Source organism: Balaenoptera ricei, chromosome 20 (genome assembly GCF_028023285.1).
Source record: "Balaenoptera ricei isolate mBalRic1 chromosome 20, mBalRic1.hap2, whole genome shotgun sequence".
In the NCBI taxonomy this organism is placed as follows: domain Eukaryota; kingdom Metazoa; phylum Chordata; class Mammalia; order Artiodactyla; family Balaenopteridae; genus Balaenoptera; species Balaenoptera ricei.
In genome coordinates, this window is record NC_082658.1 from 38,316,273 (window position 1) to 38,332,257 (window position 15,985).

The 15,985-nt window shown below is 39.4% G+C and overlaps 1 protein-coding gene across 1 annotated transcript in view; it reads right to left on the bottom strand.

The window, feature by feature from the left end:
• The window catches only part of HSF5 (heat shock transcription factor 5), a 49,944-nt gene extending 34,659 nt beyond the window's left edge, over nt 1–15,285 (bottom strand). The window contains exons 1-2 of the mRNA XM_059908017.1: nt 14,679–15,285; nt 9,241–9,615 (exon numbers count right to left, since the gene is read on the bottom strand). Coding sequence (XP_059764000.1) covers nt 9,241–9,615; nt 14,679–15,285 — 982 coding nt within the window. The remainder of the gene's footprint in view (nt 1–9,240; nt 9,616–14,678) is intronic.
• Nucleotides 15,286–15,985: the final 700 nt, after the last annotated feature.

Consider the following 15,985-nt stretch of genomic DNA (forward strand, 5'->3'; position numbering starts at 1 on the left):
CTTGGAACAAAAAATTCCAAAAGTTTTCCTTTGTGGGTGCAATAAAATATATTTAGTCCAATTAGGTGCCCTTATTTGTTGAAAACAAATGGTAATAAGGCAATTTTAAAAGTCATTGAAAAGGGTCATGTCTACTTTTATAAATGATTTCTTTAGCACCTAAACATTTTGTTGCCCTTCTAACCAAACATTTATTCTTACTGAAAGTAGTAATTTCCTTTTTTTTTTTTTTTTAGTAATTTCCTTTTATTGAAAATATCAGAACATATTCAGAATTCTAAAATAATTATTTCAATCATTTTAATAGTAACAAACATTTGGAGGAAGGTTTTTAAGGATAAAATAAGTATACGTACTCTCCAAACACTCCTACTGTTATACCATGCATCCAGTGAAATCTATGAAAAAAATGTTTTAACCATTTAGACAAGTGGTTAGGAATTCAGATTCTAGAGCCAGACTGCCTGGCTTTGGAGCCCAGCTCCAAAATTGTAATAGCTGTATAAACTTGAGCAACGTTAATCCCTTTGGGCCTCAGTTTCTGCATTCTGTTAGAATAGGGATAATAATAGTACCTACCTAACGTGTTTGTTGTGAGGAGTGAATGAGTTAATATGCACAAAGCACTAAGAACAGTACTGGCATACAGTAAGCAATCAATAAACAAATAGCTAACAATGCTATTATTTTAGCTAAGGAAATACATTTTCCAAACTTTCTCTTTATAGTTAGGATACCATGAAAAGGCTGAACTCTTTCTACTGGTAGAGTCATACTTACAGATGTAGCCTTAATAAGAGGTTGAGTCTCCTCTTTTCCGGAGACAGACCCTCCAGAACGACTGAGAATCAGTTATAACATCACATCTTTGGATTAAACAGAGGATGACATTTGTTGAACACCTACCATATTCCAGGCACAGTCCTAGGTCCTTTACATATATGGCCTCATTTAATCCAAACAACAATTGAATGAGGTATTAACATTACTTTACAGAAATAAGTAAGCTAAAGCTCAGGGATGTTAAAAAATGTGCCGAAAGTCACAACGCCGAGAGTGACAGAGGCAAACTCCAAAGTACATGCTCTTTAATATGTCACAATACTTCCCTAATCTTTCCTTCTTCCTAAATGTAATATTTTAATTTTACTAGAACTCCACTTGCTGAATATTTTTAAGGTATCTTTTTTATAAGGTGGCAACTTTCTCTTTTTTAGTCCACATTTTTCATATTTTGAGTGTGCTAATAAAATTACTAAATAATCTTATTTGGTAACCTTTGAAGTAAATTAGCCTAAGGATTGTAAAAATTCATTAAAATGCTTCCCTATTTCTCCATTACTCATTACTGATTTTTTAAATGTCAGAAGTTCATAAAGGTATACAAGAAATAAATATTTTATTTTATCATGTGCATTTTAAGGCATTACATTTTGCACACAGAAGTAAAAAATTAAAATAATGGATAGAATTCTAGTTCAAGTACAAACATAAGGGTTGAGGTTTTCTGAATTACATAATTTTAACAAGTCCAGTGGTTAAAAAAGCCAGCTATTACTAGAATGGCCACATAAAATTCAAGCTGTTGTCATTTCCAATATCCTTGGAGATTATTCAAATACACAATTAAAATGTTTTGGATTTGAATTTGGTTTCCCAGAATATTTAAAGGCACAAATATCCTGGGACATAAGTTAAATCCAAAAAGCAATACAGCAAGGAGGGGTCTGCGGGGTTCGCCAAAACTGAAAAAAACTGGGATCTTTAGTTTTAACAGCTAAGGAAAACTTAGCCCCCTAGTGGCAGTAAAGGACTCAGTCAGGGGCTGCAGGTTTTCACCCATCAGGGCACCATTAAAGTGTTTTGTTACAAATAAATCAGTGAAAGGTATTAGCTTTATTTTTCTGATGTTGCTATGATCTGACTCCATTGTTTACACATTTTGAATAGTTGTTAAAGTGTACTTTAAAATAAATTTCTTGGAGAAATAGAATATATAACAGAGAATATAATAGATAGTTGATAGCTGATTTGGTATCTAAGGAAACAGCAAAATAGTGAATGTCCTTTAAAGTGTCCAGTTACAAATGGAAAGTAGAAAGGTACCTGCATGAAGAAAGGGAGGACTTGAACAGATAATCCAAAAAGATTCCTCAAATGGCTATTTCCTTACCAGTGCAGTGCTACTTCGTATAATCAACAAAATAGAACAAAACAAAGTATTAATAAGTTTACTGAATATGAAAACCTAGCTATAAAAATGCAACTGTGTGCTTAATACATGACAAATTCATCTAGCGTGTATTATGAAAGCACTGTGAAAGCACTAACATTTATAAAACTGAGTGTATCGCTATGTCCTAAGACACGTTCATCTGCATAAAGATCTTCCAGTATTTTCCTGAAGGCAGTGTTCACTTAAGGCATTAAATTGCATATAGAATAAAACACTGGAAATAATGAACAATTTCTATTTCATATATAAATATCAGAGGTGATGACATTTAAAAAAACAATTCTAGTAATGAAATAAAGCCAGGATTACTAAAAATTTATCTAAAGGTAAAAATTTTCACATCCACTATAGGTTAGGAAAACAGGTTCACATACTTTATCCTATGGAGGTAATTCAAATCTATAATTAAAATGTTTTGGACGTGAATCTACTCTCAAATAGTACAGTGTCAACAGTAAGGAAATACCCAGTATAAATACTCAAAAGGAAAAACATCCTAATAAATAGTAAATTTAATTTCAAGATAAGTTACTACAGCAACTAGAACCCCAACATCTCCTCATCTACAGTGAGGTAAAGAAATGGCTTTCTAGGGACTTCCCTGGCAGCTCAGTGGTTAAGAATCTGCCTGCCAATGCAGGGGACACAGGTTCGAGCCCTGGTCCGGAAGATCCCACATGCCACGGAGCGACTGAGCCCGTGCGCCACAACTTCTGAAGCCTGTGCTCTAGAGCCCGCGAGCCACAACTGCTCAGCCCGCGTGACACAGCTACTGAAGCCCACATGCCTAGAGCCCCGTGCTCCACAACAAGAGAAGCCACCGCAATGAGAAGCCCACGCACTGCAACGAAGAGTAGCCGCTGCTCACAACTAGAGAAAGCCCGCGCACCACAACCAAGACCCAACGCAGCCAAATAAATTAATTAATTAATTAAATTAAAAAAGAAATGGTGCTCTAGCCTATACCCAAAAGAAGTGAGAGCAGAACAGATTATTGTACAACCAAGTTCATAGCAGCATTATTCACAGTAGCCAAAAGGTGGAAGCAACCCAGTGTCTATCAACAGGTGAACGGATAAACAAAATGTGGTCCATACCTATGGAAATTTATAGAAAATTATTCAGCATTAAAAAGGAAGGAGGGACTTCCCTGTTGGCACAGTGGTTAAGAATCCACCTGCCAATGCAGGGGACAGGGGTTCGATTCCTGGTCCAGGAAGATCCCACATGCCACACAGCAACTAAGCCCATGAGCCACAACTACTGAGCCTGTGCTCTAGAGCCCGCGTGCCACAACTACTGAAGCCCGCGTGCCTGGAGCCTGTGCTCCGCAACAAGAGAAGCCACCGCAATGAGAAGCCCACGCACCGCAACGAAGAGTAGCCCCCGCTCACCGCAACTAGAGAAAGCCCACGCACAGCAACGAAGAACCAATGCAGCAGGGAGGGAGATGCAAGAGGGAAGAGATACGGGGACATACGTATAACTGATCTACTTTGTTATAAAGCAGAAACTAACACACCATTGTAAAGCAATTATACTCCAATAAAGATGTTTAAAAAAAAAGAACCAATGTAGCCAAAAATAAATAAATAAATAAATATATAAAAAATAAAAAAATAAAAAGGAAGGAAATGTTGACTCATGCCACAGTATCAAGGACTCTTGAAATAAGTGAAATAAGCCAATCACAAAAGGACAAATATATGTTTGCTCTTATACGAAGTCCCTAGAGTTATCAAATTCTTCAAGACAGAAAGTAGAATGGTGGTTGCCAAAAGATGGCGAGAGGGGAATGTGAAGTTAGTGTTTAATGGATACAGATTTCAGCTGGGGGAAGACGAAAAAGTTCTGGAAATGGATGGTGGTGATGCTACTACAATAATGTGAACGTATTTAATGCCACAGAGCTATACACTTAAAAATGGTTAAAATGGTAAATTCTATGTTACATATATTTTACCTCAATAAAGAGAAAGGAAAATATAATTGTGCTTTTGCTTAGTTTCTTCTGGCAGCTAAAGAAAACCTCCTGGTGTATCTATGCCAAGTCCCTCTTTCCATAAGAACAAAATCAGCCCTTTTCAGAGAAACTGACAATACAGGCTACCTGAGCATCAGAAAGCTCCTATAACTTGAGATTCCATACTTGTTTATGTACGTTATGTAGGCTTAGAAGCCTAAAGATCAAATCTTTAAAATTAATTAATTAATGTACTTTAAAACAATAATAAGCAAACTTCTTTGCCCAAGAGTCAATTCAGAAAAACTTTTAAATAATGATACAAAATATGTTTTTCAATAAACATATGTACCTTCAGGGGAAGGCTATGTTCTTACAAATCACTTTAGTTAGGCTTTAAAGTATTAGTATCTAGGCTCACTTGAAATACAGTTTTTAAAATGTTATCCTTTATATGTAAATAGTGTTTTAAGTTTTATAGTCTATTCACATACATTAATTCATTTAATCCCTGACCCAAAATATTATTGCCACTTTACAGAAAGGGAAATTGAGGCTGAGTGACATGAAATAATCCACAGAATGTCACAATGTCCATCAGATGATTCACTGCAAAGCTGAGACTAGAATTATTTCATTCATTCAATAAATTATTTACTAAGGGCCCATTATGGCCAAGCACTATGCTAGGTGCAGGGGGACACAGAAATGAATTAGACACAGCCCCACTCCTCAGAGGCCCCAAACCGGACCCCCAACTCCAGCAGCTGGAGTGTGTTCTCTCTGCTTGAGCAGGGTGAGTCAATAGCCCAGGGTCAGTCCCGCTGCCACCGGCAGCACAGAAGGGGACGTCCCCCCACCAACCTCTGTCATCTACCCTATCTGGAAGTAACTAACTCTGGGGAAGAGATATACCAGGAAACAGTCTCTCGCAAAAGAAAAACAAAACAAAGGTCCCTCTTTGTATGACAGGCAGGCAGGCAGCAGAGCACAGTGGCCAAAATAATGAACCCTTGAGTCAGTTTGCCCAGATTTGTTCTCCAGCCCTGCCTGTGCCTGGCTGTGCTTCAGTTTCTAATCTATAAAATGAGGATAACTACATTCCCTATCTTATAAGGTTGTTGTGAGGATTAAATGAATTAATATTTGGAAAGTGCTCAGAATAGTACCTGGTCACAGTGATTGTTATACAAGTATTTGTTAATTAAAATATGAGACAAAGGGCAGCTACAAATTGCTAATCACTGCTGTGAGCTTAAAACTTAATGCGGAAAAAAAATCGAAGTTGATTTTGAGTCAATTCAGCATTACAACATGAGTCAAAGGAAAACAATTCCTCAATACAGGACTCTATATATAAATATGAATATATTAATATTCTTATGTATGTTCAAATATAGAGAGAATGAGTAAAATAAAAAGGTCTAAAATGAAGTTTTTTATAAAAAAAGGGACATTAAATTATAGTAGCACATTGTGAAAATAGTATTAGAGGAAAAAAACTGAATTCAAGATAGGGTAAGACTAAAAAGAGTCAACTAGCACTGGATCTACAACATTTTGTCTTTGAAGAAGTGATAAGACTGGAAAACACATAAACGAGCTAGGCAAAGAAAACAGATGCTTCGGGACTTCCTTGGTGGTCCAGTGGTAAAGAATCTGCCTTCCAATGCAGCGGACACGGGTTCAATCCCTGGTCGCTAGAACTAAGATCCCACATACCGCAGGGCAATTAAGCCTGCGCGCCACAACTAGAGAGAGAAAACCTGTACGCCACACCTAGACAGAAGCCCGCGCACCACAATGAAGAGCCCGCGCCGCAATGAAGACCCCGCGTGCCACAACTAAGACCCTACGCAGCCCAAAAAAGTAAATAAATAAATAATTGATTAATTAAAAAAGAAAACAGATGCTTCAAGAGAGGAATGACAAATGTAAGAAATAATTCAGGTGAGCCAATTTATGAGTCAGTCTGATAGCAGTTTTTTAGTCTCAATGTTTCGCTTTACTAGAAAAATTAATAATTTATGAAATATTACAAAATTCAAACTTTACTGGGTATACCATTTGAAGACCAGGTCCAAGTTTATTTTCAATATAACTAATTTTTAAATGAAGTTGAGTATTGTTTTTTACTAAAATTTGATCCGAACTTCAAGTCATATAGTTCACTTTGAAAGGATTCAAGTATGACCATTATTCCAAGATTAGTTACTTTATTAGGATTTGGAGAGCTGGATTTGGGAGTGATTATCATCCTGCCTCTGAGAATAGTATTTTACTTAACTCTGGGAAAGTCATTTGTAAAGCCCTTCATAAACAGGTACTCACTAAATAATGGTTAAATTGCTCACTACTTTTTGCTTCTTTCACCTAAAATTTGGAGGAATTAAGTACTTGTACAGTATTTCTCTAGCACTTTCTTTTCCATAGCAGGTCTTTTGCATTTAACAATACAACTTTTTATTTTTTTATTTATATAGTACTTCAGAATGTTCAAAGCAATTTTGCCTACATTGTATCATAGAACTACTCCATATATTCGAAGTCATCATGAAATCATGAGATTTCTCTTTCTCATAACCTCAGAACCTTCATAGTCATTTCAATTATCCATATCAAAGAAGACAAAACAAAAATTCAGATAACCCCAGATTCTATTTCATATGCACTCTACATTATCAAAACATCAGCAGCACTTACTTGTTCTTTTAATGTGTCTCTTTCCTAGTCCTTACCTTGGACCCTTGGAGACAATTTTCAGTGTAATTATCAAATTAATAAATTTATTTATAAATTTAAATCCAAGCTAACATAAAACATTTTAAAATAACATATATCCTTAAATCACAATAATTTAACAAATAGTATTTCCATAATGAGGAATCATATTAACTATTTACAGTGTTTTCTAGTAAGTACTATATAACTAGTTCTTATAAAATTTAGAACTAGGAGTTTCCAAGAGGATTGTCTGGAACTTGGAATACATTTTCCCATAGAAACATCATCATATAGGCTAGTCTGGCTCCTAAGCCAGACTATAACCATCTGTACCTTAACAGAAGGACCAACAGTAATATAGAACCTAACCACTATGTCTAATATATCCATAGGAAAATTTCTCCAAAATTCCAAATTAGAAGGCCAAGAACATTTCCACATCTCTCTGTTGCAGTCCTTCTAAATTTCAACTCCCCAGAAGCTTTCTGAGTCTTTAGTAGTGTGAGGAGGGGGGTTTGGAGGGAGGTTCGGAAAAGAAAGAGCAACATTTATTGGTAAAAGGAGGGGAAGTAGGGGTATTGTCCAGTTGACGGGCTACAGAACATAAAGCAAGTGTAAGAAAGGCACAGACTGTCTCTCTGTGTATACATATATATATTCTATGCATATATGGAATGCAGCCAAAATTATAATTTAGATAGAAATGCCTAATTTGTTTATTAAAATATTGGATTAAACTCCTCAATAAAAATCTGATACTATTTGTTGCTATACATAAGATATACAACTTATAACATGAAATTAGTCATCTTCTGTTTTTAAAGATCACCCAGATATTTCTGTTCTTCAAAGAAGTAGCTGCAAATCTGGAAAAAAGAACTAGGCCTCAACTTTTTTTTATATAATAAGGTAAAACAAATTTTTTTTATCTCTAATAGGTAAATGATTAGAAGTGCCATATCATCTTACTCCATATAATTCCTTCCCCTTTTCCTTCTCAACTCCATCCTCCAAAACAGTAGCAGCTCCAAAAATCTATACAAGCCAATCTAATTTAAACTCTGGTTTTATTATTTTAATATTACTAAACTTAAGTGCTTTGAGAAAATAAAGCAATCCCTTTTACTGGCCATATTTAGGTAGAACGCAATGAGCCAATAATAAAACAATATGGTTGGATGCTACCAGCTAGAAAATAGTGAGTACTATTACAAATGGAACAGTTCCCAAATTTACAACTTTTAAAAGGCAACAAATTATTTACCCCCTTATCTAATTTACATGCCTTCCACTTATTTTAGCTTTTGATTTCGTCCTGCCTGGGAAAAATGGTCGAACAAAATACCTCTAGAAATTGCTTCCAGATGTACTTAATTAATATGCCTAGAGCCTTAATTCATAGGGCAAAGGATTGCCCCCTTTCTTCTCTTCCCGGTCTTTTCTGAAAGCCTTGACCCTTGACTTGTTTCTATTGCCCCACTTCATCACTCTGTGTAAACACTACATGAAAACACAGATCACCTCTGTGGTGCTTCTGCAAAACAATGAAATTGTTCTGAATTAAATGGTAATGCTATTATTTTGCAAAAATGTACCACCCCCCCAAAAAAAAGACACTCCCTAGCCCCAAGAAGCTAAATAGAGGGTCACTATCTTAAGGATTCCCAATGAGTGGCTTGAGATCTACTAGCAGGCCTTGCATGCCCTCGGCTGAGCTCTGGGTCAGTTGCCATTGTCAGGCTCTTCTCTCTGCTACTCCCAGTTCTTCACTGGCTGGGATTAACACTGCAGGGACTGCACTGCCAAACCACACCATCACATTTTTACTGTAAGAATATAATTTAGTCTTAAGAGATGGTGAGTTGCTCTTTTAGTAAACTTCGTTACTGAGATACTAACATGATTTCGTTATGAGGTAGTCTCACCTACATAACTAAAAAATAAACAATGTAATATGTATATAAGCATGTTTTCTAAAAGAAAAGAAACCCACAAAAAACAAAAAACGACTACACCAAGAGCAGGAGTTATACCAAGGTCTGATGTACTAAGTCTTAATTTTATTACTAGGACATATTTTGAGGATATAAAAGTTTCACTAAAAACATACACCTTTATGCACGAACAGAATTTTCACAACCTTTAAGAATCAATGAAATTTTAAATATTGCTAAATCATGTGTACTCATGAGAAATCTTTGACATTTCTTAAGTGCATATTCCTATTTTTGTTTAGGCATACAGAAACACATTAAAAAAATATAAATTCTCATTAAAAGTACCTTAAGAGAAGCCACTGAACTTGAATTTCTCATACCTGTTGGATAGTAGGCTTGGGAGTACTGCGCTGAGGGTGTGTAGTTACTATATTTTTGGGAGGAGCTGACCATTGTTTGAGGACCTTGCTGAACATGTACGGATGTGGCACTGGGCTGCAGGGTATATGTAACCTCAGTTGGAAACCTCTGTAGTACAGGAAATGGAACCCCTTTATCTGAAAAAGTGGGAGACGTTTCCACTTGTCCTGGGTGCATTCCAAGAGAGTTCTGCCAAGTTCTAGGAGGAATCGGGGTCCGATCTAAACCTTTCACAGGGAAAGTACCGTGGTTGTGGGATGAAGCTGATACGTAGGAGTAAGGAGACAAACTATCTCGCTGGAACGACCGGTGGAATTGTCCTACAGTCACTGGTCCTGCATAAAAGAGGAGGAGCACATTTACTAATCTTACACCACCAGACGTAGTAAACCAAAAGTCACAAAATATGCACTACTCTTCACTTGTGGGTATGTTGAGTTCTCAGCCATTTTTAACACAACAGAAATTTACTGGTAAAAACAAGTTGTTCACAATCCAGAATATGAGATTACACATATAATGCTGAAAAAATAATCAAATAACTTTTGTCTGGTTCTCAATATGACTGTCATAAAGAGACAAAGTAGCCAAACTCTAACATTAAATCAAATGTTAAATGTCATCTTACCTTTCACCTCAACTGACTGATCCAGATTTTTCCAATCTGTAAACTACTTCCTAGAAGTTTTAGAAATTCTAGTCTTTCAAAGCATGTAGGAACCTTAACAATTGGCACAAAAATAAGCCCTCAACCATATATATAAAAGATATAAGTATGGAAGAAATAAAAATTGTAACACAAACCAAAAACTAATTTAATGTTGTTTGCTCCCTTTCAATTTTTTAAAATTTTAATAACAATCTTTGCAGAAAAGTCAAGCTTGAAAACTCTGACTTGTTCATTCCTTAAGTCAATCAATAATTTTCCATGGTCTTTTTTTCTTCAGAGTATCTCTAGTCACCCCCCTTCCTAGATATCAATGGCTCTCAAACACTGATTTACATTTGAATCACCTGGAGAGTTTGTTAAAAATCCACACACTCAGGCCAAGAGATTCCAATATTTGCTTTTTCTTATCTAGCAAAGTAGAAAGGAATTAAAAAGTGGAGATGAGGAAGAGAGAAAAAGGCCAATACTACGTAATGAGGAAAAGGAAAATATAAATGTTGCAAGCTGAACTTATTTTAAAGACTGTGGTTCTTGAACATATAGCTAGCCTAATATATTCTTAGGAAGGGCTTTATGCACTAAATTATGTAGTTCACAAAGTCTTTTCAATTTGTTTTATTAAACTAATCCATAAAACAGAGGGAAATCTAATTTATGTGCTACTCATCTGCTAAAGATGGCACTCAAATACCTACTTTTCCAAATATTTAAACTGTAAAACCATTCTACATGTTACACTTCCTTTGTTCTAGTATTTCTATAGTGTTTAATTTCCTCTAAAGAATAAAGCATTAGGGAGTGCTCTTAACCACTTCTGGTTTGCCGCTGCCTGATTCAAATTGATTTTGGCTCAAATAAACTCTTAAAATAAAATTTAAAAAGAATAAAGCATTAATGCCAAAAATAAACAAATATACGCATACATATATATAAACAATTCTGGAACCTGGAAATCAAGAGCTCTAAATCTAATGGGAAAAAAAAAAATATTAGCTCAGAAGATTAAATGTATTTAAATGATACACCTCTTAAAAACTACTTTTCCTTTTCTCCTTTAAAATACAAAAATAGTTTTTATGCTACTTGACTAGCAATTCCACATGTATACACACTTTGAACTACCACTGAGAATCCTTTGTTTTAAGACCTAAAGAAACATTTTTTTGCTCTTCACAAACAGGTGTTTCTGAGGACCCAAACTACCCACCACCTGATTTTTTCTTGGATGCTAAAACTTCATGTTGCTACAGTGTGCCCTTCTTTACTCTCTTTAGGGTTAAGTTGTTGATGAATTTTCAGACTGTCAATAACTTAAGCAGATAATTAAAGAATGCTCTACCCTGATTTCTCAAATTCTGGTTTAGATCTGAATTAAAATATAATTCTACTTATACTACGATAAATTCTGAGTGATGGCCAAATATTTATATTCTTTAGATGCTGCTAACGTAAAGACACCGTTAGGATTCGAAGGACATTCCTTTCAATTTGTTTGTTTTTTTTAAATAAAGAACTAAAACATGCTCAGCTCTTATTTATTCTTTTGTTAAGGGTTACTTCATAGGGTTCTATTCTGACCAACTTTATGGAACATCACCTACATGTCTTCAGAACATCTAAGATATATTTGGTAAAGATTAAATCCAGAATCCTGGAACTGTAAGGCAGGCTGAATTTCTGTTCTTAAATTTTCTATTCCGTCTATAAAAGTGAACGTGAGCTAATCAATCCCCAGGAAAGAATTTGCCTCCTTCCCAAAACTTGCCTCTTGAGAGCTTGTTAACCCCAGGCAAAAACAGATTATCTACTGCTCAGACTTGCTACTTAGTTTAGAAAACTTTAACAAGTAGTGTAAAATAAACTGCCACTAAAAACAAAATAACAATAGTGGGCAAACAAAAAAGGGAAAAACATGTGATCCTCACATTTCTTATCAAGTACATTCTCAAAAGGTGAACAGGACAGCTGGCTCAGTGGATCTAGGTAAGACAACTAGGTCCGGAAACAGAGGATTCTACTGTAAAAGAGAAGTATTTAAACCAGAAGCTGCAGTAGAACACAGAAAACAGAAAGGAAACTGGGAAGGAGCAGTGTAGTCAGGCATATAACCAAGGCAAGAATCAAGCAGAATAAAAATTAGGTGAGGAAAAATAGAAGAGCCAAGGGCTTAGAACATGGAATTAAAGCAAAACAAAGTTGGGCTGGTATTCTTGAACTTAGAATTACATTCCACCCAAACCAGTAACACAGTTGCCTAGTGAACCAAGCCTGTGGTGTAGACAATCCACACCTGACATAGCTTCTGCACACACCAATAGATAGAACGGTAAAAAACAGGAAATGCATGAAAACTACAATAATTTAGGTATATATGGATTGATGTATTATCTATACTGAAAAAGTATGAATTAAATTTATGTTTTTCAACAAATAATCTTTAAAATGCTGACCAACTGAACTGTAAGTGAAGAAAATCAGATCCTATGTAGTCCCTGTTATTTCTTCAACTAAAATGAACTCTATCCTTAGAATACAACTGGGTTTAAGATAGGGGAGAGAAAGAGAAAATCGGAGAAGGAAAAAAAGTGAGCAAGAGTTGGCTTGTATGTATGTATGTTTCCTTCTTTGTTTCTTTCTTTGAAGTGGTTATCCTATTTTTCCCAGGGACACATTTTCAGTCTTTTCTCTTTATGCCCACCAGACACGCAATCTGAAAAACAAATATCCATGTCAGAGATTCTACCAAATGAATGCCAAGGTATTGTCTCCACTGCCTTTCCCCATTTGATTCCCCACCAAACTCAATGACCATTATACGGAAGTAAGCGGCTTAATACTCCTTTAGAATTCCTTTAGAACATTCCTATGCCACTGCTATTTTTCCAACTGGTTACTAGAACTCTAACCTAATCTCTTATCTTCTAAACTGCACAGATACACAACCTAATCCCTTATCTTCTAAATTCCAAATGAACATTGCTTCATTCATAACCCTGGGCCTAGGTTAAACTGAACATAGTATTACTTTTATTCGTATATCTAAAGTTTTTCCATAACTGAGAAGTAACCCAGACACTTTTGTGGTGTGCTCCAAGGACAAAGAACAAGATAAACTCAAAGGGTCAATACTGCCACAACAAAAAGTTACAGGATTCCTATCACTCTGTCACAATGTGACCACTGCAATGTCCCAGAGCCCTCCCAAGCAGCATGCCCTGTCCCTTTCCCCATCCCATTTAAGGAAAGACATTAGCCCCATTTTTCTCCCGCTCAGCACACTGAAAGCATACGTACTCTGCCCAGTCAGCAGATGACTTGCAGGTTCCCTGGCTATAAAAACAGACAAGCAAACCATGCTCATCGTCGACTTTCCCTGGCTACCATGAAGTCGGCCCACTGTTCTTGCAGCGACCCTTCTCTTTAATAAACTCTACCTTCCTTAACATTCTGCCTTGTGTCTCCAAATTCTTTTCCAACCCGCGCTCGGACCATGACAACTTTTATGTTAAATCCATGTTAACATGATGAAAATGTCTCTATTACTCTTTTAGTTGAAGGTAAAGAATGAATTCTCGTTATCATATCCTGTTGCTTTCTTGGTATGCTGCTTCGTGTCACGGACCCTTTAAACAACAAAAGGGAATATTGCCACCCTCACCTTCCTGGAAGAGGGGGAAGGGCATCAGAAACCAAGTTTATAAAATAAATTTCTATCACAGAGAGTTTTGGAACTTTGAGTAAATACAAACTTATACATAGAAAAGTTTTCCAAAACTGAAAGACTAAAGGCAACAGTGAAAAATTCAAAGGCTGCAAATGTGAGCTTTCTAAAATCCTGTTTAACTAGAACTTGACAGTTGTAAAGAAAACCATTTTTGCCTTACATTTGTCTAACCATAACACCTAAATAAGCATCAGGTCTAATCAGCTACAATGAAAGAACTGTTTAGCCAATTCATTCTACATAGGAACAGTATCTGGTAAACAACAAAATATATTATTATATTTTTGCTTTTAAGATATATAAACAACGCCTATTGTTCTACACCTTACTCCAGAACCTACAATATGATTATTGTCAGAACACGTCTTCCAAGATTTCTTAGATGTGTCAATGGGTGGAAGATGGCATGTCTCTTCAAGGACAAACTTCCACTCGAGGCACCTTGTTCACTTTCCCTTGGTTGGCAGAAATGTTCTAAGTTCTCTTGGCTGTGACTGTTCCCTCCTACCTCGACCTTTGCCATATCCTCACCCTGTATAGGAACTCTGTTCCGCTTCCCATCAGAACAGAGGAGCCCCTTCTGTGTTTCTTCCAGAACCTGGGCTCCAACAAAGGCCCACTTATTTGAGGTGCTCGCCTTGGAGAGACGGCGTCTCGAGAAGGTAAATGGCTATACAGGTTTAGGGCCCAAAGGGTTCCGGGAAGACTAGAAAGCAAGCCTAACGCAGAGGTCCCTGTGGTCGCTAGTGGACACAGAAGGGCCTCAGTGTTTACGGAGGGCTCTGCGCAGAGGCGGTGCCGGCGGGGAGGGGCGCCGGCACGGGCGAGGACGCTGCCGGTGCCGCAGCCGATTCCGGGCAAAAGCACCGCGGGAAGCGGCTCCCGGGCGCATTCCCGACACAGCAAAGGAGAGGATGCGGAAATGCCCTCGGAAGTGGCGGTTGCCCCCTGACGGCAGTGCGCCCGGCGCCGGGCGAGGGCCGCGAAGGCGGGGCGTGACTCACCGTGCGGCTCGGGCCGGGACCCCGCGGGCGGCGGCGGCTCCTGGCGTGGCAGCGGGGAGGTGGCGGCGGAGGCCGAGGCCGAGGCCGAGGCGGAGGCCGACGTGATGAGGAGCCTCTGGAAGCGGTTGGGCGGCCGGCAGGGCACCTCCAGGCCGGCCGCCAGTTTGGCCTTGTTGGCGCTGGTGAGCCTCTTGAGGTGCACGAGCAGCTGCGGCTGGTCGCGGCGGAAGTGTGGGCTGTGGAAGTGGTGCAGGGGCCCGTCGCCCGCCGGCCCGCCGCCCCCCGGCCCGGGCCCCGCCGCGCCTGGCCCGCCCAGCACCACCTTGCGGAAGCCGTAGAGGTTGAGCTGGCGGATGAAGCTGGTGAAGTTGGTGGTTTTGAAGAGCTCGGGCTCGGCTCCGGCGCCCCCGACGCCGCCGCTGCAGCCGCCGACCCCCGCCACGGTCGGGCTGAGCAGCTCGGCCTCGAAGAGCGGCTGGTCGATGAGCAGCCCCTCGCCTTGGCCGTCCCAGCGGATCGAGCGGTACCGGGGGCTGTTCACCAGCCGCCACAGTTTGGCGGGGAAGTTGTTGGGGTTGATGGGGGTGGAGAGCAGCGCCTCCTCCATCGCCCCGCCCGGGCCCTGGGCCTCGCCCCGCCGAGCCTGGCTCTCACACCCCGTTCTCGATCCCCCCGGCCTTCGCTTCGCCCTGCCCCCTCCTGCCAGCACCAGGCCGCCGCCGACGACCCGGGGACCGTTGGCGCACGAGCCCCCGCGGCGCCCGCCGGCGCGGCCAATGGGGCCTCGAGTTCCCGCCGCGCGGCGGGACGCCCCGTGAGCCGGATCCGCCCCCTGAGCCCCAGCGGCCCGGCCACGTGCAGTGGCCGGGAAGTCGCGCTCTCTTGGCGTCCTAAACCCGCCGGACGGGCTGGGAACAGCCACCCGCCAGGTAGTGTTACGTCCTGCAAAGAGATCGGCCCGGTTATCCCCCGTGGAATGCTGAGACCCATATTTCCCCGCGGCCGGCGGACCTGTGGGACTTTAGAATTCAGCAAGTGTGCAGTGGGGCAGTACAAAATCGGACGTTTCTCGACAGCAAAGGGCACAACTCTATAACCTTAGTCCTAACAGTTGACTTGCTTGTCTCTCCAAATAAAAATGGTGATGGTGGTATAGTATCCTGAGTACACAAATCCACCTTTCAGAGAGTAGCATTTTACATGTTTTGAAATACACTGTCTTCAGCCAATATTTTGCCCAAGACCGTTTACCCAAAGTGGAAAGAAAACGGAGGGAGCCTGTGAGGAGGGAAGCAGGAAGCAGGGTT